The 24,402-nt window shown below is 38.5% G+C and overlaps 1 protein-coding gene across 2 annotated transcripts; it reads left to right on the forward strand.

Annotated features, from left to right (window-relative positions):
- The first annotated feature begins 4,345 nt into the window (after positions 1 to 4,345).
- On the forward strand, positions 4,346 to 22,760 carry EBAG9 (estrogen receptor binding site associated antigen 9). 2 transcript variants are annotated; one of them, XM_041470790.1, is made up of 8 exons: positions 4,346 to 4,509; positions 10,319 to 10,494; positions 11,387 to 11,484; positions 14,782 to 14,860; positions 15,083 to 15,241; positions 17,137 to 17,244; positions 18,264 to 18,355; positions 22,231 to 22,760. In XM_041470790.1, the coding sequence occupies exons 3-8, from the start codon at positions 11,402 to 11,404 to the stop codon at positions 22,349 to 22,351; spliced, it is 642 nt and encodes a 213-aa protein (XP_041326724.1). In that variant the 5' UTR covers positions 4,346 to 4,509; positions 10,319 to 10,494; positions 11,387 to 11,401; the 3' UTR covers positions 22,352 to 22,760. The 2 variants fall into 2 exon arrangements, with proteins under 2 accessions (XP_041326724.1, XP_041326723.1); XM_041470789.1 differs by lacking the exon at positions 10,319 to 10,494 and having other exon boundaries at positions 4,347 to 4,509.
- The last annotated feature ends 1,642 nt before the right edge of the window (positions 22,761 to 24,402 follow it).

The following is a 24,402-nucleotide window of genomic DNA, read 5'->3' on the forward strand; positions in this document are numbered from 1 at the left end:
GCTTGCTAAAAGTCAGTCTGTTGAATTTTCTTACAGAAAGAAGATCGCTGGTCTGGAATTTTCCACTACAAGGTATATCAAGCCTGAGTGGGAATAAGGGAAGGAATTAAAGATATGCCAGCAAGAGGCAGAGGAGCACAGCTTCAGCCAGGAAGACCTTTAGAGAAGGAAAGGGGCTTTTGTGACTGACTACTTGGCTACTTATTTGGGTCATATTTTTTACCCAGGCTAGGATACACTTTTGTCTAAACTTAGGCAAATTATTTGCACAATACTTAGATATTACCCAAAATATGTGCTCAGGAATACTGCAAAGGAATGGAAAACGTATTGAACAATTGAAATGCCTCTTCATCTGGAGTCTCAAGATATTTTAATGATTAAATTTGTAGCAGCAGTGTATAAAATTACTTCTGAATGTTACAGTAAAAACCTGCATTTTTCTTTGTGGTTAGAACTATGAAAACTCTACTTTTACGAGAATCAAACACTTGTAGTAGGTAAAATTTATTCCATAAATGTAAAACTTGAATTACTACAAAATGCATCAGGAGTGTGATTGAGGAGAGGTACTCTTAATTAAAAAGCTATTTGTAGCTTTAATAAACCACTTGAGAGAACAAACAAACAAATGAAGCAATTCTTCCTCCTTCTTAAGAGGAAGAATTCATATAGAAAAAGCGACTGAATAACTTTTACAGATAGAATGAGTTTATTGAGTAGACATGAATATAGCAGGATAATGGAACTATCAAAATTTGAAGTGATGGAAATTGCCATAGATGTCAAAGAAGTGACATTAGCGCTCTTGCAAATTGTCAGGTAATGTTTTGCATGTTTAGCATGTAACAAGTTTAACATTTTTAAGTCTTAATATCTGTAAAAGATATTAAAAATATCTAGTTCTCTAACAAACTTGTTGAGTTTACTGTAGCTCTACTGCATTCAATATGGCAATGAAATAAGCAAGACAATAGGAGAACTCTTTAGGAAAATGAACTGAGCCAAAGGAATCTAAGTTAAAACTTCACAGCTGGGGGTTAATGACATTTTTGAACAATGAAGAATTTATCCCTGTGAACATTGCTTTAAAAAATTAATAAATTTTCATATTATTAATTTTGAAACTGCATAATTATGTTTCTAGGGAAGACTTATTTTCCATTACAGGTCAGCCAATTTCCACTATTTTTTCAATAATGCAACAGCCACACAAAGACCTGTTGTGCATTTAGGTGTATAGTGTAGGTAAGATTTTCTCGCAATTTTTATATAAAGTGTAGATGTATATATGCATAAAACATATACATAAAACTCCTTTCTCTGGAAAGGAGATATGATCAAAGGAAATGCAGTAGAAGAAAAAAAATTAGGAAATTTAGTGACTACAAGAGAATGGACTGGGATTAAATGAGGTGCAGTGCAAAGGGACAAAACATGCCAAAACTAACCTCACAGATGCTGCAAAAGCAGGGGGAAAGGTCAAGCAGGAAGACACAACTTTGAGAGGAAGATATGAGAGCCATGGCATGGTTATTGGGGAAAAAAAAAAATGTCTTCGCCAAAATGTAAGCTGTCAAATGGCATGGGATGCCATGAAGTGTAGGGACATGGACCAAAGCTTGTCAGAACTGATGCCTATTGAAATCTTGGAAATAAGGACTTAGAAATACTAAATGAAATATTGTCATTTCAATGGGGATTAATTTGGATAAGCTTTTGTCCATATCCTGCAGTTCATGCCATCCCACGCCTTTTGATGTTTTTTTTACTTCAGCGAAGATTTTTTTCTTTTCAGTATCCATGCCATGTCTCTCATGTCTTCCCCTCAGTGTTCTGTCCTCCTCATTGATTTTTTCTCCTGTGCTAGTGTGTTTTTATGATGCTTGTATCCCCAGTTGTGCCTTCTGTTTGTGCTGGATATTATATTCTGAGCCTTTGTGACTGGCTGAGAGCCACCTGTATTCCCTAAATTTCTCAATTTTATTTTTGTTTTTCAATTGCATTTAATTTCATCACATCTCATTTCCGGAGTGTAAATCTTTCTTTCTTGTTTTGCAAAATTTTGTTTCATTTCCTGATAATCAATCAAATTTCCTTTCCTTTCCTTTCCTGGAATGAAATTAAATGTTAAAATCGTTCCTTCTCACTGTGGCATAGTCGCCAGTGAATATATATATATTGTAATGCCAAAACCTGAATGTGTTTTCAAAAGAAATGTAACTTCGTAACCTGACCTTTCCTAGTGTGTCATGCTTGGAATTTTGTTTTCCTTTGTGAATGCAGACGAAGAATATCTTCGAGTTTCTGCTTCAGGTAGAAAGTGTTATATTTGCTCAATTATCCCATCATAAAAGAAAACCAAACAAAATTAAATGTAGCAGCAATTTTAATGAAGTAGCTTAAAATATATAAAATTGAATACACTCAAAATAGTGACAATATAATTTGGTTGAAATAAGGGATAATTTTGGTTCTGATAATAGCGCACAAGCAAAAATAACCGCATGGGGCAGCGCGGGGTACGGAGGGCAGGGCTTGACCCCCGTCACCTCACGTACAAGTTTGCCAAGCCCAAAATTCCCCTTTTTATACTGTATGTCATCACCATCCCCTCCCATTTTTGGTTCGTCACACTTGTATCTCTGCCCTCATTATCACCTTTACCACACATGCTCCACCATTTTTTAGGTGGTAATACCACTCTTTGGGGGTCGTCCCTGATGAAGGCCTCTCCTCTTCCTCGATGTCCCTTGATTCACCTTTTGGATTACACATGAGCACCAAGCTGGTATAATGTAAGCCAGAGCTAATATAATATAAGCCAATATTATGTTCTAGTATCAAAGCAATAAATCTCATAAAATTAACATTTTTTTGGATGTCTAACCAAATTTTCTTCTCTTCCAACTAAATTTAGTAATACTTATCTCTTGCTTTTTCCTCTTCTGAACATCTGCAGGAGAAAGGGGCGGGGGGGGAGGGAGCCCCTCCTCTCCCTTTCTTTCTTGGCATTACACCTTTAACTGTTTTATTATTTCCAAATATGAATTACTGTATCAATATTAATGTTTCAATTTTATCAGCACGAATCACACCTATTTATTACAAAAGTTATACTGAAAGGTATACTACAAAAGTTATACTGAAAGGTATACCTCTGCTACACAAATGGTTTTGAAATGGTTTTAATGTTAAAACAAGCATTGCATATGTGTTTCTCTTATTGAAGGTGGGTTCTGCAGGCATAAGGATGTCAATCCCCAACTCAACATCACAGGAGTGCTGCCCATAAGCTTGGCACAACCGTGTTCTGACTTGCTATGCTCTCTACTGATCTCGGACCAGTGCAGACTCACTGGCTTGTCCTTTGATGTGCCTCGTCACCAGAAACCTGCCTGGTAGTCTGGACTCTGAGCTGCCCCCAGATCACCGTGCTCGTGTGCTGGCTGGCAGGGTTCTTGCCCCATGGTCAGATATATCACGTTTGGCTCCTTATCCCTTTGGGGCCTGTTTCCTGATGAAGAGTTGTGGAAATGCAGTCATGGTGTCTGTTAGGGCATGGGAAAAGGGAAATGAAGGAACCCTATCTGATACCCGTGCCTCCTCACAAGAGCCATCATCCTTCATCCATCTCCTCACTGCCAACACACATAGGGAACACAGCAGCTGAGTAAACCCTGTGGCAGAACAGTAAGTCTTTACTGGAAGATATTTAAAGACCACAAAAAGAACTGAGTGCTACAGCTTGGAGTTGAGTTGAAAGGAGCGTTGTATTAGTGCTGCTGTAGAACTGACTAGATTTCCACGGGAGAAAGAGATAAACACCCCCTTTTCCTCAACCTACAGAGTGTAACACAACTGGAGGTTTACACAGAGCTCTGGAACGCCTCAACATTAACATCACTTAACCAGCCATTAAAATGGACAAGCAGCTGGTGAATAAACTGGGACACTGGGGCAGCACCTGTCAGAAGCGACTTCAAGCAATGTTTGTTTTTTAGTAACATCCAAATTTACAGCTCAGCATCCCATCGACCACAGAGGAACACCTTTACTGCCACGTGTGCAGCAACCCGACACGGTTGAAGTCCAACGCCTTTTTCTCGCACTTCCCCGGAAGGCCAAAGAGCCGGCTCAGACGCCCCAAGCCACTGTGGGGGCGGCAGGCAGGCGGGCGGGGTATGTCGCGGGTCGCTGGCGGGGCGGGCCGCGGGCAGCCCGGCACGGCTCCGTCCCAACCCTGCCCCAGGCGCTCGGACGGCCCCGAGTGCCCGCGGACCGAGCGGGTCGGGCGGGCGGAGCGGAGCGGAGCGGAGCGCCCGGGAGGCGGTGCGGCCGGAAGGGGCGGGCGTGTCTCCGGGAGACGGGGCCGAGATGGCGGTGTGCGGGGCGGCGGCGGAGCAGCGCCGGCCCGGCTCCGGATGAGGGGCGGCCGCAGGCTGCGGGAGCGGCCGCCTCGGCCCCTGGAGCCCCGCGACTCCTGGCGAGGTCTCCCCCCCGGGGCAGGTGAGCGGGGAGGGTCTGTTCCTACGCCGCCGGGTGCCGCTTCCGCCTTGCTGGGCAGGGGCCCGGTCTCGGCGCCTTCCCTCCCGGGACAGAGCTGCCCGCGCAGTTCTCCCGCAGCACCGCCGCTCTGCCCCGTGCTCGGGGCGCTCCGGGCCCGCGGCCCTCGCCCAGCGCCGGGGCTGCTTGGCCGGGCCGGGAGCGCCAAGCCCGCGGCCTCTGCCCGACCGGTCGGGGCCTCTTCCGGGGCGAAGTGGGGGGATCTCATGGGTTGCGAAGAGCATGGTGTGGCGGACCAGTAGACAGACAGCGTTTGGGAACTGGGCAGCTTCGCACCCTGTGGGAAAGGGCGAGGGTGCACGGCCTGTCCGAACTCGTGGTGGGACGGCATTGTTGGGGTTACCTACTGTTTACGCTGACGGGCAAATTTAATAATATATAGAATGAAAATTTCTTAGCACGCTTTTAAATGCTTCAGAATCTCTAACAGCTCACAGAAAAATTAAGTGCTACTATTTGGCTTCGGTGCTGTCTCTAATAATACTCAAGACTCGGCTGGACAGTAGAATGGTAGGGCACTGCATTTTGGTCATAAATTCACAGTGTAAGTGCCTGAGTTGCATCTCTAATGAAAAAATGACATAGCTTGCTGCTTTATAGCCCTGTGGAGGTACACATGTGCACTGCAGAGACTTCTTTAGGCTGTCTTATAGTGTCATTGTTTGTAAATAGCTCCTTCTCATCAACACAGGCATTGCAAGACAATTTTGTAGTAGTAACAATGAGTGTGTTAATTTGTTGTCTTTGGCATTCCATGTAGTTACAGAAAACTTAGGTCACGGATGGCAAATAAGGAGTGGAACAGAGCTGGGGTCTCTCAAACTCTGGTTCTGTGTCTGAGAACTTCAGTTTTGTGAAGTGAGTTACGTGAATTAGTGCATTATGTAAAAGACTTGTTGCATAGTTATGAAGTGAATGAAGTTACAGTGTGGTCTCACAAGATTGCGTTACTTCAAGCTGTGTTTTGTATGCTGGTTTTCACAAGACAGTGACATATAGGTAAGGAGTTGTCAAAGAATAACTGAACTTCAGTAGATGTAAACTTTCTATCTTAACTAATATTGCCTTGAAGAGTAGAATTTATTGTAATTCAAGACAGAAAGCTTCAGGAGTTCACATTAGTGAGGTTGTAGCTCTGTTCACTTTCTTGGAGAGGAAGAGGTGATATGTGGTGGTATTACTGCAGAAGTTTTATGACTCTGGGAGTAAGATGTTTAAAAAAGAGTTGAAACTCTGTGTTGTATATCAGAGTATTTAGTGTCTAGAAATAATTCAGGAATTGCCAGCAGTCACCAATTTTTGCTGCCTTTATTTAGAGAGACAGACATTCTGTCTTGACTTTCGGTATCTTCTGCAGCTTTCAGTAGTATATCTTTCTGGATTTGAGTGCCTTAGATGACTTTACTGTGCCTGTGATTAATGTGAGTGAGCTGTCCAGCTACTGTAGCTGCCCCAGCTACTTCAACTGCATAGTTAGGCTATGTGCACTGATAGTTGGAACATCAGTGTTGGAACTACAGTACCTTTACAAACATCCCACAATCACTTACCTGCAATTAGATAGAGGAGATGCCTCCTGATCTTCCCTTTTCATTCTGCTTCTCTCCCTAATGCCATAATAGCATGGCTTTAGGGTTCAGTTATGCTGCCACTTAATGTATCTATTTATCAAACTCAGTGGTCAAGACAGGATTTTTTCCCTCCACACATGTGTTCCCAATATTCTATTTCTGTGTAAAGTGGTGAAAAAACCAGGAGACCAAAAAATCAACCAGGAAGAGGGCAGTGGAACTTCTCAGTAGGCTACAGGGTCATGGCTCTATCTTTGAAATGCAGGAAGTGCTGGTTTTGTCTTTCTTTACCTGATTGAAAGCTGTTCTTGAATCATTACGTTGTCTTTTTTAAAATTCATAGTGTCTTTCTGCATCTTATAACATGCATGATTTGGAGGAGGGTTTATGTGCTTGAAAATAGGTTTTTTATCTCTATCTACTAATCTTAAAAAAATTCCATCTCCCTATAAACCTACTTCTGATCTTTGATGTGGCCATTCTACTAGAACTTCATACAGGATCCCCTTTTAAGAAATTCTATCCTTACCACTGAAACTTTGCTAGGGTATTGTTAGCTGTTCTAGTGACAACACAAAAGCACTACTGAACCAGTATGCATTTTTGGTGCTGGCAAATGTAAACACTCAAGGCCATGTTAGTCTTTAGTACTAGGAAATGAATTTTTTGTTTTGCTTTAGGAGGGTGAAGCATTTTTGGTGTCTCCTTATGTAAATTGGAGGGGAGCATTTCAGTTTGGGACAAGTTATTTTAAGCATCATCGTCTGGTTATTTATCTAGCTATGTTTAATATGGGCTAAAATCACTGATTCCAAGGTGTGTTCATGTTTACATTCCAGAGTTACAAGTGAGCTGATGTGAAGGAAAGCTGATGTGACAGTAAAAGATGAGTTCACTAGCAGGAAACAAGTTCCTAAAATAATTTTAGTGCCCCAAAGTGACTTTATTTTAGAATTGACTCTGTCTGTAGAAATCCTTCTTAAGTGGTATTTGTGTGTACAGTTAGATATGAAAGAGGAAGTGTTTCTCCAGGTGCTAGTGTGCTTATTGTACAGTGATAAATAGTGGGAATCTTGCTCATTGCACCATAGTTGATTAACCAATCCACCTGAGGGTGGACTATGCTGGCTACAGTCAGTGAAGTCAGAGGTACCAGGAGTTCTAATGAGGCCACTGTTGCAAGCTGTAAGCAAAGTAAAAATGTTCAATAAAATTCTGAACTTTGCCTCCCTTCATTTTATTTCCTTTATGGGTCTCTAAAATGTTTGAGTTTCCTCATTCTTCTGACTTGGTTCTAAATTGTATAACAATCTCATCTAAATTGTATAACATCTCATGGCTGTTGTCTTTTAGTCCTTTCTGGGCTCATGTTCTATGTGACCATGTGTTGTGACTTTTTACAGTGGAACACAGTATGAGATGCACAAGTCAAACTCCAGCTAAATTTGGTGTCTGTTACAGAATTGCTGAGTTGACCATGAGTATTAAATTGATTAGGATTCATGTCTTGATTTATTTGCTTGGTTATATCTGTTGTAGTGGAAGTTCATTTGACCCTAAGTCTCATAGATGTAACAAAGCAATTCCAGCAGTGGGAGAAGGAAATCTATCCTGGTTTATAAATGGAAAGCTGAGGCATGAGGTGTGATACACAGAAGGATGTATCAGGCTGGCAGACAACCCTTGCCAGATTTTCTGAATTTTAGTCCAGTATTTCACATTTGCCTCTATCTGTTAAGAAATGTTTTAGGATTCTTGATGTAGTACTGCAACTTTGCATTATGTTTCTGTCATCCTGTGTTATAATTGACTGCTGATACAGTTGTGGTTCCTCTTGGGATTGTTTATCAAGGAAAGGCTTAAGAAAAGAATGAATGTTGTGGCCTGCCATTTATCTTTACACTGTTCAGTATTTTTCCCAGGAGAAAGAGAAGGTACATGGCTGTGCTTCTTTCCAATGTCTGAGAAAGATGGACAAGAAAAGGATAAAAAAGTTGTTTCACTTCACAAGTTTAGTATAATGGTATCACATGAATTAAGTTTGCAGTGAACTGAGGAAAATTTGGGTTCTGTGTATTTATACAACTACTTCCGAATATAAAATGGTTTACCTTGATAAATTTAATTAACATAAAAAAACTCCCAAGCACAAAAGAACCCAGCCCCAAAAGGCACCAAACGAAACTCAAAACCTTTAGCAAACCTTTAACTTTTCAGGTAGTGCTGTTCTTAGAGCAAAATGCACATGTTTCAAGTGCTGTTTCAGACAAAGGGGAAAATGCTTTACTTCTCCTTACCTTGCGACAATAATTGGTTCAAGACTGTGTTTTAAATTAATTTATAAATAATAGTATTAATTAAATGAATACATATATACTGCTTCATATGATAAATAGCAGTATAAAAATCAGGAACCTTGAGGAAAGTTCTTTTTAAAGGTAAATGATTGCTAACACTACTGTGGCTGGCTGATAGCATATTGTTGACAAAACTCTGGTTGTGCATCTGATAGTTTATAGTGTAGGGAGCTTAACTGGGAAGACTGCAATCAATGCTCAGAAAAGAGGTGGGCAAAACAGTACTTACTGTCTTAAATCATAGAGTCAGTAAGGTTGGAAGAGACCTCCAAGGTCATCAAGTCCAGCCTTTGAAGGGCCTAGTTCTAGCTCAGCTGAGATGAAATGCAGCTCTATCACAAATAATGTTAACTGGCCATATGTCGCATTGTAACCCTGAAATCTTTTCCTGACATGTGGAAAGTGGAGAGGTGCAAGTTATCTGATTGTCATGGGCATAATGATAGCTGTTGAACTCTGCCAAATGGGCATACTGGTGATACTGGAAATATAGTCACTCTTATATGGGAATGACCTGGGAAATGGATTAACTTTTGGTGATTAGTTCTTGTGGACTTCACAAGTCCACTGACTCTGCAAGCCAGAGTTCTTGTGGATTATGGTTTTTTTCAATTGTTTAACTTTATATTGAAAACTCAATACAGTATACATTTTGATACATGAAAAAATCGTAATGAGTTGAAAACTGGGCTCATTTATATGTACGCATATAAATATATGTATTGGTGACTGACACACTTGAACATTGTTCTGGTTTTAGTTTTGCACTTAGCAGTCTTCCTAGTTCCTTGATTTTAGGCATAAATAATATTGAGTCTGCAAAGGTTTTTGGTGGCTTCCTAAAACAACCTTCTCAGTCAGTAGTTAGGAGTTTTTTAAATTTAGGTCTGTCTATACTGTCCAGTGTAGCAGTTAGATAGCCTGAATGAGGGAAAAGAGCTTTACTCTTGCTAATATCCAGTACTGTTCTGCTCCTTCCCTCCTGCCCCCCAAGCTGATAAAAGAATGAATTCTGGTAGAGTAGAGTGAGCTTCTAAACAGGCTTCCTTTCAGAAAGATGTGCCTTTATAATAATTTTAGCAGGTCACACGCCTCACATCCCAGGCAGATAACTTCTAGCTGCCTTTCCTAAAAATAATATTTTCTTTCACCAATTCCGTGTTAGTTTGCAATAATTTCTACCTTTAGGATAGAGAACTTTCCATCTTATTACTATTCACTCTTCTTTCACTCACTTCCATTATTTCCTAATCATTCAAAGTCTTGATTGATGCATTCTTCTGTAATCTAGGTATTGTCAACATTGCTCATTCTAAAAGGTAAGGAAGTGCTTGAGCATAATATGAAATAATGGTCCAGTCTTTTAAACTAAAAGCTAAATATGTCGGACAATGTCTGTTCTTGCTTCTTTGTGGGAACTGACTGCTTTCTAATTCTGATAGATAAAGAGCCAATCCAACCTTGTATAAAGTTCTCTACATTTTTAAGTCTCCCATGAAATAAAATACGATAACACAAATGTTGAAGTAGAGGTGATATGTGTCCTATGAAGCCCTTCTCCTGAGCTACAGCTCGGTAGTGCTATCTGTAATTTGGTGGTTACTACTAACTTAAGCCTTCCATTTTGTAGTAAAAGGGCCTGTTTATTAGCTCCTATATGATTTTTCAGTACATGAACTACATGTAAAGCACCATTTCCAGTACTGTATTACAACAGCGTTTAATAGTAGTTACATTATCTAGCAAATGAGCACCAATAAAAATACATCTATGCTCCATGAAGCTCACAAATCCCATTGTGTACCTTTTTAATAAAATCCTTAGGACAGTATTGGAGCAGCCTACCTAATGATCCACCTTCCTGACTCTTCCTAACTTAAAGCCTGGAATATAAAAAGTGATTTAAATGCCATAGCATATTTGAAATCACGCTGTCCTTCCATGGAATACTCATGGCCTGAGGAAAATGTCACAGGGCTGCCTTCTCTTCTCACCAGAAGGTATGTTAAACTTGCAACAGAAAATGTTGTTACAAGATGTTATAGATGTTTATAATGTAAAACTATTTGTGAAGCCTAACCTCTTATTCTTTACTCTGAAATGTTCACCTATAGAAGAGAAAAGGGATCCTTGAATTCCAGCAGATTTTTCTGAGTCAGTCTGTAGCTGTTCAAGGTGGTATGTTGGAATGATGTGATATGATAAATATAACTGAATAAATAGCTACAAACAGGAGTGGCTTCAGCCAAAGATGAATTTTTTCTTTTCTGTGTTTGCTATCATGATCCAGTCAGGCACAGAAATATCAGTAGCTCTGTGGGTTAGCTGGTGCAGTAGTTCACACAGGATGAACACTCTTTCTTCAATGATGATTTTTCAGTGAGACTAGTTCTAAAATAAGCAGTGTTCTCATCATACATTTCCATCAAAATGGAAGGTAAATTTAAACAGCTAATTTTGGGATTTCACTTAATGACTGCATCTGTAATTTGTATATGCATGACATGCTCAAACAAGAGCTTCTCTCTGATGATTGTTCTGTTTTGCACTGCCAGTGTTCAGTACCACTAGTAGTGTCTGAAACAGATCAGCTGCACAGGCACTGCAGATGGTTGCCTACGCTTCCCTTTTAAGTGTGTCTTTAACTTCAACTCTACCTGTGATTTTGTGCTGTTTCTTTAAAGGTCATGTATATTAGATAATTGTATTACATCAGTGAAATATCCTGATAGGAGGCAGGTAGCGTCTTTGTTCCAGGTACCTGCTCTCTTTCCTTGCATTAATACAGTCTCACAGAATGCTCCTAGCTTAGTAGCAACTAAGGCAATTGGTTTTAAGTACTTTATAAAGTTGTTTATAAAGTCCTCTGCATCTAACTTTTTTCTTTTGCAGGAAGGGTTTCTTACCATGGCCATAACACAGTTTCGACTCTTTAAAGTCTGTACTTGCCTGGCAGCAGTGCTTTCTTTCATTAAAAAGTTAATATGCAGGTAAACAACTCTTACTTAATTTGATTACCTTTTTTTTTCAATTTTTCAATTGCAGGTTCTTGCACTTCTGCCCTTCTCCCAGCACCCAGCCACCACTTCTACCAGCTCTGATTTTACTAATTGCAAAACAATCAACACAGATGAAAACTAAATCAAGTGAATTCTTTAATTTGCTATTTATTCAGAGTTCCAAAAGTCTGTGTAGTGTATTTGTGAGTGTATTTTGTTGTATGGTAGCTGAATGAGTTTTTGTAAACAGCTATGACAGGGTTTTAAAATAGCTTTTAAAACTATTCCATGTCAAACTTGAAGAAAAGCTGTGCTGCACATTTTTGAAAAGTGCTTAGCAAGTGATATTTTGTGTTTTAAGAGTTTCAGTTAATAGGAGCATCCACTCTGTCATCAGTCAGTAGGCTGTCATTACAGATGTAGGCAATTCTCGTCCTGTTCGTCAAAAAACAGTTGCCTGAGACTTCAGATTCATCTTTCTGCCTATTGAAGATTCTTTCAGAAGTTTGGAAGACAGTGATTGAAGTTCAAGGGAACGGCTTTTTTCTTTTGTTTTTAATGATGAAGAATGGTTTCTTTTTTACTTTAAAGTCATATGTGGTGTTCTTTTGAGTTGTAGACTCATGAATGCTGCACTGTACTACTTAGAAGCAATCTAAAAACCCTCAAGAGTGGTAGAGTTCAATAATACAGTAGTAGAGTACCTGAGGCAATTCTTGGCACTGTGCTGTCATATGAACTACTGCTCTTCTTGCCACTTTTGCAGCATGTTGGTTACATAAACAAATACCAATCTAGACAAATGTATTCTCTTTTTGTATATGATGACAATTACTTTCCAGTGAGGATTAAAGTGTATGCAGAATATGTGGTAGACACAAAATAACTGTTTATTTCCTCTTCACCTTTACTTATTCCAAGAATTCGAGGAAGCTCTTGACTTGTTGGTAAATTCACTTATAGATCTAATGAAGCATTAGAAAGATACATTTTAATGCTGCATACAATTATATAGATATCAGCCTTAGTTCTGTGATTTGAATTCCAAATTAAAATAAGAATACTTGCTGTTCAAGTTCTGAAAGAAGTCAGAACACTGAGTTGATCATAACTTCTGAATTATGTGAATCCTTCATTTCTCTAATGATATTTTTTATAAGCAGATAATTGTTTTCTAAGTGTAGTGACAGTATTTTCATTCTTTTTTCCAACTTCTGAATGACCTACTATCGTGAAATGACCAGCTGAGAAATTGCTTCAGAGTACATAAAGTAGAAAACCCTTTATTTGCTTAATAACAATTAGCTGAAGAAATGAAAATTAAGTCTTTCACATAAGCAAGTCACTGGATCACATTAATTCAGACCACTAACTACAGGTGTTTCTTCTGTTCACTGTCATCTGCAAAGTGTAGTTTGATAAATTTTGTTTTCCTTTAATGCACCCCTCCATATAATGTACCATATAACTATGCCTGATTATCACCTACTGTGATTTAATTAAACGTGCATTTTAATTCAATGGATATCAGCTAGTACTTACTTAGATGACATAGTTTACATTAGGTTTTCATTTGAACAAGTGCCTGTAGAGATTGTGCAACTTTCTAGGCAACATAGAGCTTACATGTAGTACTAGTCCTTTCTTTAGTTAAATCTCATGATAAACAACAGACTGCCTGAATCCAGTTTTCAGGAAATAAAATGTGTAAGTATAAGAAGAGATGAAACTTCCTTCCATTTAAAATCTCCAATTATCTCTCAACTGAGAAATCTGAATGCTGCTTATTAGTAAGGAGAAACAAATCCAATAATTCTTGAGGCATTTGGCATTCGGAGCAGTGATCAGTGTCTAATGGTGGCTGTGGAGCAGCTGTTCCTATAAGTATCTTGTTCCCTTCCTAGAGGAAGTGGAGATCTGTAGCCTTCCTTGGTGCTGCTCTGTGTACTATATTCTTTCTGATGTTGTGTGACAAAAGCTCTTTCCTCCTACCTCCAGCCCTGTTTCTGGAACCATTTTGACCTGATTAATGTTTGTTACAAGCCACTTGCTTGTCTCATAGATCATGTAGAGAAAGTCAGTGTAGAAGTGATGGCTTGTAATAGCATTGAATGTAAATAGTATTAAGGATGCATATGTTGTAGAGGTCTGAATGTGTTTGAGGGAACAGTGTTTTTACCTTCCTTTACACCTAAAATCTGTTGCTTTCAAACTTGAAGGAACAGTTTATAAAGGGAGTAATTATATAAAACTTGAAAATTTGATTATAGCACCTGACCTTGTCTAAGGAGGAATGTTGGTCTAGTAGAAAAAATATATCAAGTCATTCACCAGCATACAGTGGAGGTCATTACAAGCAATTCACCTAGTCAGTTGGTAGTAAGTTCCCTAATACTAAAACTAATGGATAGAAACTAGAAATTGAATTTTCCTAGTTTATTCTCATTCTAGTAAGAAACAACCATTACATTTTCCAAGCTACATAATGTCAGTTACATGACTACTTTGCTGTAGGGGCTTACATTCTTTGTGGAAAACATAAATGTGAGTCTGAATTGCATTCTGTTGTGTTGTAAGGTGTTAAAATACAATGAATGTCAGCTAAGAATATTTTAATTATTCTGATCTTTGAACGTCATGAAGTAGATATCTAGGTGGTTTATTTGCAATGCACTAGTGTTGTTTTCAATTAAAATTATTTTATATGGTTACTGAAATGCATTGAAACATTATTCTTTAAGTAGAAGCATGAATTGAATTAAAGCTATTAACTTGCATAATCTTGTATTACCTCTGTTTAGACTGAAGAAAAAAGAGCTTCAGAGGGGCTTTCAAATCAAGCAGCTCAGAAAGCTATTTGTTAGACACAGCTTAAAATTTAAGACAAATAGAAAAACTTCTCATTTACAGTAGAAATGGTACTTTGGCAAATACAGATTGCTAGTGCTTGCTTCATAAGCACTGACAGTCTAAAAATTGTGACTGAATTATGCAGATGAGTTAGTCCATTTTAATATTTCTTAGAAGTATTTCTCCTCTATTTCACTGCAATTAGAAAAGTAAATTGCACTTTGATATTCTTGTGAACACAACTTTCAATTCATGATGAAATTCCTTTGCTTAGCAGACTTTTAGTGACAGTAGTTAATACAAAGGTAATTGAAGCACTAAATGTTTTAGCCATGACTGTTTTCAGTAGTGCTGTTCTCAGACTTCCTATTTTTTGTTTTTTTTAAACTCAGTGCTCATGTTTTCAGAGCTTGGAGGAATCCTACATTTTTTTTTCAGGTCTGGAAGAGGGCGAAAGTTAAGTGGAGACCAAATAACTTTGCCAACCACAGTGGATTATTCATCTGTTCCTAAGCAGGTAATTGTTAAAGTGGTAGGTGACTTAATCCCTTAACAGGGTGATTATAGAAGTCCTACAATATTGAATTGGTGTATATCCAAGAAATATGTAATATAATGTGATATATGTGAAATATATAATAATATGTGATACAGTATTAAGTATATATCTTAGCAAGATAAAAAAAGACAAGTTTTTACCTGCAGATAATATTAATTTGTACCATATTCTTATATTCAGCCTGAAGTAGAAGACTGGTCTTCATGGGATGAAGATGCACCTACAAGTGTGAAGATTGAAGGTGGCAATGGTAATGTGGCTGCTCAGCAAAATTCTTTGGAACAAATGGAACCTGATTATTTCAAAGATATGGCACCAACTATAAGAAAGACTCAAAAAGTAAGTATTACATTTTCAACTATATTTATGGAGGGTTTTCCTTTCTTTAAAATAAAAGCAACTAAATTGGCAACTTACAGAAGGTGCTATTGGTAAATGAGAATAGATGTGTGTAGTTATCATGTTTAATATGAAGACCTTTGAGATCTTAACAATTGTGATGCTATCACGTTTACATATTAGTCTTCGTATTGTTGGAAACTTATGAATAGTTTCATACTCTAAAAGTTCTGGGAAGTATAATGTGGGAACCCTCTAGTCATTTGTGCTCATATCCTTATTTGAACAAAGACGCTCAATGTCTTGCTCTATTGAAGTCTGAGGGAGCAGCCCTGCTGTTTCAGAAAACAATGTTAATTGTTTCACCAACTTATACTGTGGAGTCTGGAGTTAGGGAACTAATATTTCAAAATAGTTTGTTCTTCAAATACCCATTTTTACTGTGGAGACAAGACAGGAGGGCATCTCTACAGGAGCATCAAGGTTGTAAATAAATTCTGATTAAAATCTGATGATTGCAGGTTTTGTTTCTGTTTGCAAATATTTCAGCTGGGTACTTGGAAAAACCTCACAAGTAATGGAATAGGTTACCAGAGAAGTTGTGCAGCCTCCATCTCTGAAAGTTTTTAAGCCCCACGTGGATAAGCCCTAAGTACTTTCATCAGCCTAGAGTGACAGTGGTTTGAGGAGGAGATTGTATTACAAACCTCCTGAGGCCCCTTCCAACCTGAATCTTCCTGTGGTCCTGTGAACTGGAGGTGATACTGGTGTCAGTTTTCTGTACATTCAGGATCTGCAGTATCCTATGGGCTAAATTCTAAGGATTTTGATCTCCCAAAATATGATGAGTAGAAGAGGGCTAGGGAGAGGTAGATTTCTTCTTTATATCTACTGACATTTTTTGCCTCATAAAATGAGCTTCAGGTTCAGAACAAAACTGGGGAAGAGTCCATGCTAAACACTGGGTTTATATTAAATATATCTCTAGCGATGACTGCAGGCACTGTAAAGAACATCCTTGTTAACTGGGCCAAATTAACACCATTCAGTATGAATTTGTGGTTTTTTCCACTGAGTGTCTCAATATAAACCCTGAGATTTGAGGTGCAGTCTACTCATGTTGTCACTCATCTATACTGATCTATTTGGAAATAGAACCTCAGTCAAATAACAGTCTGTCATTGCTCAATGAGATTGTCTAGTCCTGTTTCCTTTCTTGGATTGGTACAAGCTTACAGACAGTGGAACTGTGGATCTGCCTCGTTGGGAAGCAGAAGAGGCTTGAAGTAGGCTAAACAAAGTGTGTGACTTGATGTCAGGACAAGCGAAAAGGATATTTGATCTTGGCAACTGTTTTGGGGAAAGCACTGCTTTTCAGCCAAACCTGTTAAGAGCTTTGCTAGTTAATGTTGACAGAGAATTTGCAGCTATTGAAACTGCACAGATGTTGGAATAATTGAGAGAGCTGACATTACAGTGCAGTACAATTGTGCAGACAGCACTGTCTGCAAAAGCAGTACCTTAAAGTGACCTGTCACAGAAGCAGGATTTCTCCAAGCAATATATTACATAATTGATAGCTTTTATGAGTAGTGGGAGATGTGACTGTTTGATCTGTGATTCTTTGTGCCCATTCTCTGTTTTGATACAGTCACAGGTTTCTATGTGACTAAAGAAAAAGCTAGTGGGGGGAGGCGGAGTCCTTGTCATGCATTTGTCGTTCTTTCACTTACAAGTTCATTTGGCTGTGCAGCTTGAAGAACCTGGTCAGGTTTAAGACACAGTGAGGTGTTGTGTAACTGAACCTTCACAGGCACATAGTTATATGATCACCAAGGAATCTCTGCAGTGCTTTAATCTACCACTTTTTTGTTTCTTTTTTTGAATATTTTCAGATAGTTATTAAAAAACGAGAGCCTTTAAATTTTGGGATTCCAGAGGGAAACACAGGATTCTCTAGCAGATTAGCAGCCACACAAGATATTCCTTTTATTCACCAATCTGTAAGTATGCTTTAAGTATTGATCTTGTCAGTTAAATTATATTCTCTAAGGGAAGGAATAGTCTGCCTAAGGTGTTCATTGTGGGAGTAATTGGAATAGTTGGGGATGTAAATTGTTTTAAAATTGAGTGAAGAAATGAAGTAATCCAATATGTTCTGCTGAGAAACTTGACAGATCAGTGATGAAAAGGTAAGAAGCTTCCATATACTTACGGGCCTGCAAATCTGATAAAGCAATGAACTGTAAGTTTTGGATTTTACACAGTAAGTTACTAAAAAAAAGTAGAAGGCTTTTTTGAAAGCCTCTAAGTTACCTTTGCTTTATTGTTTTGGACCCATTTTTAACCTTCTGCTTCTCCCTTCCTTTTTGTAGGGATTGTAATGTAGCAGTCTCCTAATTTTTGCTCTTTAGCCTTTGAAAAAATTGTCTAGCTGCCTAACAGCCTGGCCAGATAGCAAGAGATGCTCTCCCTCCCTTGCCCTTTGCCTTTTTTAACAGTGTTTCTCTTTTGATAAACATTGTGCATCAAAGGGTACAGGCAGGAAGCAGTACAGAATAATCATACCACCTCCTTGCACTGTCCTTTATGAAAATAGTTCAGGAAAGGACTTTTAGTGAGTAAAAGTGTTACTCAGCTGATACTGGACTTAAAAACATGTGGATGTACGTGTTGGTTTGTCCATGCAACTGCCAGAAATCTTTTACACTATCTACTCATATAATCTGCTCAATCTATCTTCCTCTTGCTAAAAATGTACTCCATTACTTCCTTCCTGTCTTTGTCCAAAAAACCCTTTGACAACTGAAAAAACTCAGTATTTATAGCAGAAAAAAAGCATGGACAATAAGATGAGAAGCACTGCTATACCTCAGATATTTCTGTAAGTCTGAAACATTAAGGTTAAAAATAAAAATAAATGTTAAGGAAACTTTGCTGTCATCCAGGAGCCGCTCTGGCAGTCACACACCAGTGTTTTATCTAATTTTTCCATGTGCTTAGAACTTCTCCTTTGTTTCAGCCTGAACTAGGAGACCTGGATACTTGGCAAGAAAATACAAATGCCTGGGAAGAAGAGGAAGATGCTGCTTGGCAGGCAGAAGAAGTTCTTAGGTAACTGAAATTAATATAACACTATGTAAAGGTTTTACATGTAAAAGAATCACATTTGTTTATTTGATACCTTTTTGGTAAGTGCCAAGAATTCTTAAACACCTCTTAAGACAAATTATTTTTATGCATCTAATCTCTATGTAACTGGTACACGCCAGAAGACATTTTGGATCTAATTAATTTAATAAATGAGGTAGTAGAGGAAATCTGAAAATCACTGGAACACTAGAACACCACATTAACACATGGGCACACAGGTGCCCCACCAATCCCAACAATTTATTATGTTCAGATCACATTACTTGATTAGGTAAAATACCACTTGATGTCCTTACTAAAAGTATCACAACCATGTGCTTAAGGTAAAAATAGTTCAGGATAGAAGGTGAAGTGATAAGTATGTTCTTGGAATCCCTGTAGGAGCTAGGCTTTTCTAATTTAACTAAACTAGCTGATAAGGCTGAATGTAAAATCAAAGTCCTGCACAAAGTTAGTGTGAATACTTCAGCTGTTCAGTTTGTGTTCTTTTTTCCCTTCCTTTAAGGGGTATGGAGAGTAAAGAGATGCAAATTAAGTTTATCATACGCAATGATTTGAACTGGTAGTGACTTACAGTTATATCAAACTTTATTGCTTGCTACATCATCAGGTAACCAGCCTCAGATAGCTTTAGCTTCCTAGGCTGTTGTAATTCTACTCACTTAATCACAAGTACATGGTTTCCGTGGTCCACTAGTGATAATATAAGAAATAAAGACATTATAAAGTCAAAAATAATTTTAAGGAAAATAGATATTGTGGGGAAAAGAAAAGAGGAATCTAAACAAGTATTTATTTTAATGTTTTGAGAAATTTACATTTTCAATCTGTGGAATGAGACAAGAGGGAAGTTACCAGCTCATTCAATGTGCTAATCATAATTAGAATTTATTCAATTTATTATCTCTGTCAGTTTTGCTTTGCAGCAGCTTAACATGTGAGAATAGGGTTGTAATGCAAATATTTTCGTAAACTTTATTTGGTATCTATATGTACATTCTGGTCAATACCTTGCTTTTTTTCGTCTTTTTTTTTTTTTTTAAACTTTATTACTGTTTCAGGTTTTGTACTGAAGTACAAGCTTTGTGATATGAAAGATGTGCTTTTGAGCTGATTTGGTTCCATGGATACTACTTTTTCCTGTAAAGAGTATCAATAGACTCAGTAAGATCTTTAATAGCTAGAGTGCAGTCTGCTGAGACTTAAATGAAAGACAATGAAAATACTCTTTTTTTTTTTTTTTTTTTTTTTAATGGAGAAATGAAACAGCTAGTTTTGCTACTGCAGAGGCTGCATTGTATTTACTTAACCCTTGTCACACTCCATTACCGATGGTCTTAGGACTATGAAAAGTAGTACTCAGACTTTCTGAAGCAGGGGTTTGTCATACATGAATTAGCTATTAAAAATTACCTGGTGTATGTGTATGCCAGTTTATTTTTGCAGTGTAAAATGTGTGCAGTGAATATTTTGAGGATGGGCAGAGTTATATTGTTTGCCAACTGTCAGGTTCATGCTCTAGAATATTTAGGAAGAGCGATCTTTTACATGGTGATAGCAGTGGGATTTCCCAAGCTTTAATTTTTCAAAGTGTCATGATATTTGGTTGAATCTATCCTAAAGATTTCAGTCTACCATCTTTACTGTTGAAAGGGTTCAACTCAAATGGTTACTTCTCATAGGATTTCTTTTTGGCCTCACTAAAAAGTACCGAACTGCAGTTGTTATAGAAGGGATGTGTGTCTAAATACTTCCAGCAGATAAAACATGATTAGAACTCCAGATGTCCATGGCTTACCACTTGTCCAGCTATGGCTGGCTACCTCTATACAGCTGGTCATTATGTAAGCTGTATCCCAGCTGGGTGAAGTAAAACCTTTGTTTTATTCATGACACAGAAATAACAATGTTTATCTGTAAATGAGTCAAGTAATGGCTGATTTTTATCAAGATTGATAAAAAAAAATCCCGACTGGGTTTAGTTTCTCTTGCAGTAGACATCACTGGTGTCTAACATCTGGCATTTAACATCAAACTTAACCGTAGTTAAGGCTGGTCAGGCCTGACTCTGTTTTCAACTGAGTGTAGTAAGGAAGTGCTACAGAGTCTCTTCTTAATGATAGAAGTCTGCATTTTGGTCTGCAAAATGATCTGAAGATCCTGTGGCCACTCTGGTGACTTAATGCATAAGTGTAACACTTGAAAGAAGCTTGTATAGTATTTCAGACTGCCAAATAGTGGACAGAATCCCCCTAATGTTCCAGAGTGTTAATGCTGACTGTATTCCAGTGGTGCTTTTTGAGAATGAAATGAGTGTGCAGAAAAAGTAAGGGTGTCCCTTAGCCTGCTGTGTCTGGTACCTGTGGGTGCTCAGTAAGACCAGAATAATTTTTGTGTAGTAAAGGAGTACTGATCAGTTATGCAGAAGTGGGCTGTGTCCTGCTAATTAGCAGTGAAGACTATCCTGTGGCCTCTCTGGTGAGTTTATGTATAAGCATAACAGCTGAAATGAGCACATATAGTAAGTCAAATGCTCCCTGGAATTAAGGCATGAAGAAAGTGCTGAAGAGTAGGCTATCAGAGCCTGAGAAGTTCCTGTAGTCTCTTTTTTCCCTGTTTTCCACAGGTTCTAAGCTGGGATACCCTGAAATTTTCCAGTCAGTGGTGAATTGGTGTAGTGGATGACAAACTTCATTTTCAGTTAACTTGAGTTAGTTGGAACTTAGTTTCTTCTGCAAATTTTAGATACCCATCTACAACTTCAGACTTTATATTACCAACGAAGTTTTTTTCCCAGTGGAAGCAGTTAAGCTCACACATTTTTAGTTTATAACAGTTAGTTTTGTATTTTTGTTGGCCAGTTGCTGTGTCTGAGGCGAGGTGAAGGTCTCTCTCTGGGTAGAACTGAGTGCAGGTTCCCAGACTGTAGAGGGCGTGGAACCACTGCTGTGCGCAGGAGCTCCGTGTCCTGCGAGTCATCCTGGGGAAAGGAACAGGAGCTGCCATGATCCCTCCTTTCAGAACTGCATGTGAACAGCAGCATTAACACCATGTGGCTTTTTGGAACTTTACTGTCTCTGTATATTGGCTGGTGAAGAAGCACAGTGCTTCTTCCCTTCTGCATCAGTTCAGATATGTGGGAAATATAAAAATCTGCCACTGTAATGTAGCAAATATTATTACTCTGCATATTGCTAGACTTACAGCTCTGTCAGCTGTCAGGTAGAATGTACAGTAATGGGTGACAATCTCAAAAAAATCCCTAAACCAGCAAAAACTCAAAACTTTCGAGCTGCTGCTGAAAGTATTAGATTTTTAGTTTTTGCTCTAGGCCTTACAACTGTCCTGTACTCTCACTGATTCATTTACTCGAAATCTTTGAGAAGCTAGTGGCTTTTAAATTGCTGAATAATTGAACAAATATTACTGCCTAAAACTAGATTGGATTGAGTTGGATATTATGAAAAAGTTCTTCACTTGGAGTGTGATCACTAGAACAGACTTGTCAGGGAAATGGTCACAGCACCAAGCCTGCCAGAATTGTTTGAAGAACGCTCTCAGGCATATGATATGATTCGTGGGGATGGTACTGTGTAGGCCAGGAGTTGGACTTTGATGATCTTTGTGGGTTCTAACTCAGAATATTCTACAATTCTAGATTAATCTGAAAAAAGGACTTCAGCACAGTAAAAGAAGGACTGTTCTGAGCCTAATGACAATAGACTGCTCTGTATTTGTTAGTTATAATAACCTATGTATTGACAGGAATTTCAGGTATGACCATGCTGAAAATTGAGTGTGTGTTATTTAGCAATTCATCTTTTCTTTAATTACAGACAACAGAAGATAGCAGAAAGGGAAAAAAGAGCAGCAGAACAACAGCGAAAGAAAATGGAGAAAGAGGCACAAAGGCTAATGAAAAAGGAACAAAACAAAATTGGTGTAAAACTGTCCTAACAGAAGCCACACAGCAATGGCAGTGCCAGTGAAAAGAGAATTTCAGGTCCACATGGTACATATTGGTATTGATTTAACTATTTATAGGACTTCAACACACTGCTTGGTTTCAGTGCATTCTTCAGGTCATCTTGGAAGCCAGAATTTTCCCAAAATCTCTTGAACTACTAGTACGTAGTTCTTAAAGAAGAAAAGCACCACAGAAAATCATGCCTTGATGGAATGTTTCCTGCAATAGTTCTTTTCCAGCACCCTTCTTTGCAGCAAGTGATTGACAGGGATGTTGATTGAAAAACACTCTAAATGAACAGCTCAAGCCTAGAGAAAAGAATGTAAATATTAAGTGGTGGGAAATCTACCTGTATTGTCTGTGCTTACCTGAAACATGTAATTAAACAGTTTTAAAGAACCTTTTGTTTCCTGCCTGATAAAAAAGTCTGCTTTGCTCTTTTATGGAAGTATTTGTAAACACTTGAATGTACTCCATGGGACATCAGACTGTGTAGAAGAAAATAACTTACTATGGATGACCTACAACTAAAAATGTGCTCCTGGTGGGTTATGCAGCTGAACACTGAAAGTGCATTTCTTGTCACTTTGTCACTTGCAGCTTCCTGTGCTCCCATTTACACTTGACACTGCATTGACTGCCAGCAGTGGCATCACTACACAGGAGTGGTGCAGCCTACAAAGGGTTGATGTGAATGTAAGGGAGCATTTTAGTAATTTACTTGTATTGGTACATTTGTATTTCTAGCAGAAATTCTTATGCTTCCTACAGATAGGAATCCTTACACCTTACAGTCGTTGCATAGTTAGCATAACTGAGAAGAAAAATGGTGTCTTCCTGCTAATAAAGCTAGTGTGAAAATTCTCAGTTCAGTTACAAGCACTTTTCAAACTCCATTTTTTGCACACTTTCTGTATGTGTTTACTCTGTAATTCCCCTGGTGAAGCATGAATGGTATATGTGCAGTAGAAAGCAACAGTGCTTTAATGAAAAAGTTCAATGTCTGCTGGAAAGAGGGAGATGGGACGGGGTTGGGGTCTATGTGCTTCATCCAGCCCAGTGCTTCAGTGAATGCTTTTTCCAGGTTCTGTTGTGTGGGTGCTATTATCCCTGATTTGTGGGTTGTTTGGATTTCTTACCTTATGACAGATGAGTGATATTGTCACATTTTGCACATGAGACTTGTTTCCTGTTCATCCAGGGACAGCACAGGAAGTGTCAGTTGTAAGAGAATGGGAAGGGGAGGAGGGGGCATGTGACTAGAGCTTTCCTGCCTACAAAAATAGAATTTGTAACTAAGTTCTAGTAAGGTCTGGCACAAGTTTTGCTTAGAGTACAAGTAATTGAGAAAACAAGACAGTAAGAATTAATTTTAATGGCTTTAGTCACAGAGAAAAGTTTTTAAAAAATGTTAAGTATACTTGCCATATAGGTTCAAATCTTGCACAAGTAACTGATGTGACAGCAATTTTCAGATGTTAAATTTTGAAATACATTTTGAAGCCAACAATGCCATGCATGTTTTCTGCACAAGTCTTCTGGCTGGAATAGAACAGATTATTTCAAGCGCAGACTTCACTGCAGCAGTATGGCAAGTAAATCTGCTTCTAGTGCACACCTCTGAAGTATCTGACAAGGGCTGGGAGATGAGAAAGTTTATGAATAAGCTTTAATAACAATCTGTGTCCTTTTAACAGCACTCAAAAAGCAAGGAGGTACCAGTCACAATTCTTTATTGCTGACACAGGGCAAGAAAACTGGCTGTCTACTGCCTCTTTAAAGTGAAATCTGTTGGAAGCTATGTCTTATTTTTTAGAAAATTAGTGACTGCAGTTGCTGTTTTTTAGGCAGTATAGAATAGATGTAAATCGATACTATTTATTAAAAATAACAACAGGTGGGTGATTTACTAAGTTGCAAATAAAGCCCCTTAAATACATCATGAAAGCACATTTGATCATTGAGCCTTCGGCCATTTTAAAAACCCTTGAGTTCTGCCACCTTCTGCTTGGGACTCCTGCATTGCTTTTCCCTCCTGCTG

Source organism: Pyrgilauda ruficollis, unplaced genomic scaffold, assembly GCF_017590135.1.
Source record: "Pyrgilauda ruficollis isolate IOZ18807 unplaced genomic scaffold, ASM1759013v1 scaffold25, whole genome shotgun sequence".
Lineage (NCBI taxonomy): Eukaryota > Metazoa > Chordata > Aves > Passeriformes > Passeridae > Pyrgilauda > Pyrgilauda ruficollis.

Bases quoted from the DNA above. Each gene is read 5' to 3' on its own strand.
- EBAG9 (XM_041470790.1), top strand. From the start codon at position 11,402: ATGGCCATAACACAGTTTCGACTCTTTAAAGTCTGTACTTGCCTGGCA. The intron at 11,485-14,781 runs GTAAACAACTCT...TTTTTTTTTCAG, and splicing joins ATTAAAAAGTTAATATGCAG to GTCTGGAAGAGGGCGAAAGT. The intron at 17,245-18,263 runs GTAAGTATGCTT...CCTTTGTTTCAG, and splicing joins TTCCTTTTATTCACCAATCT to CCTGAACTAGGAGACCTGGA.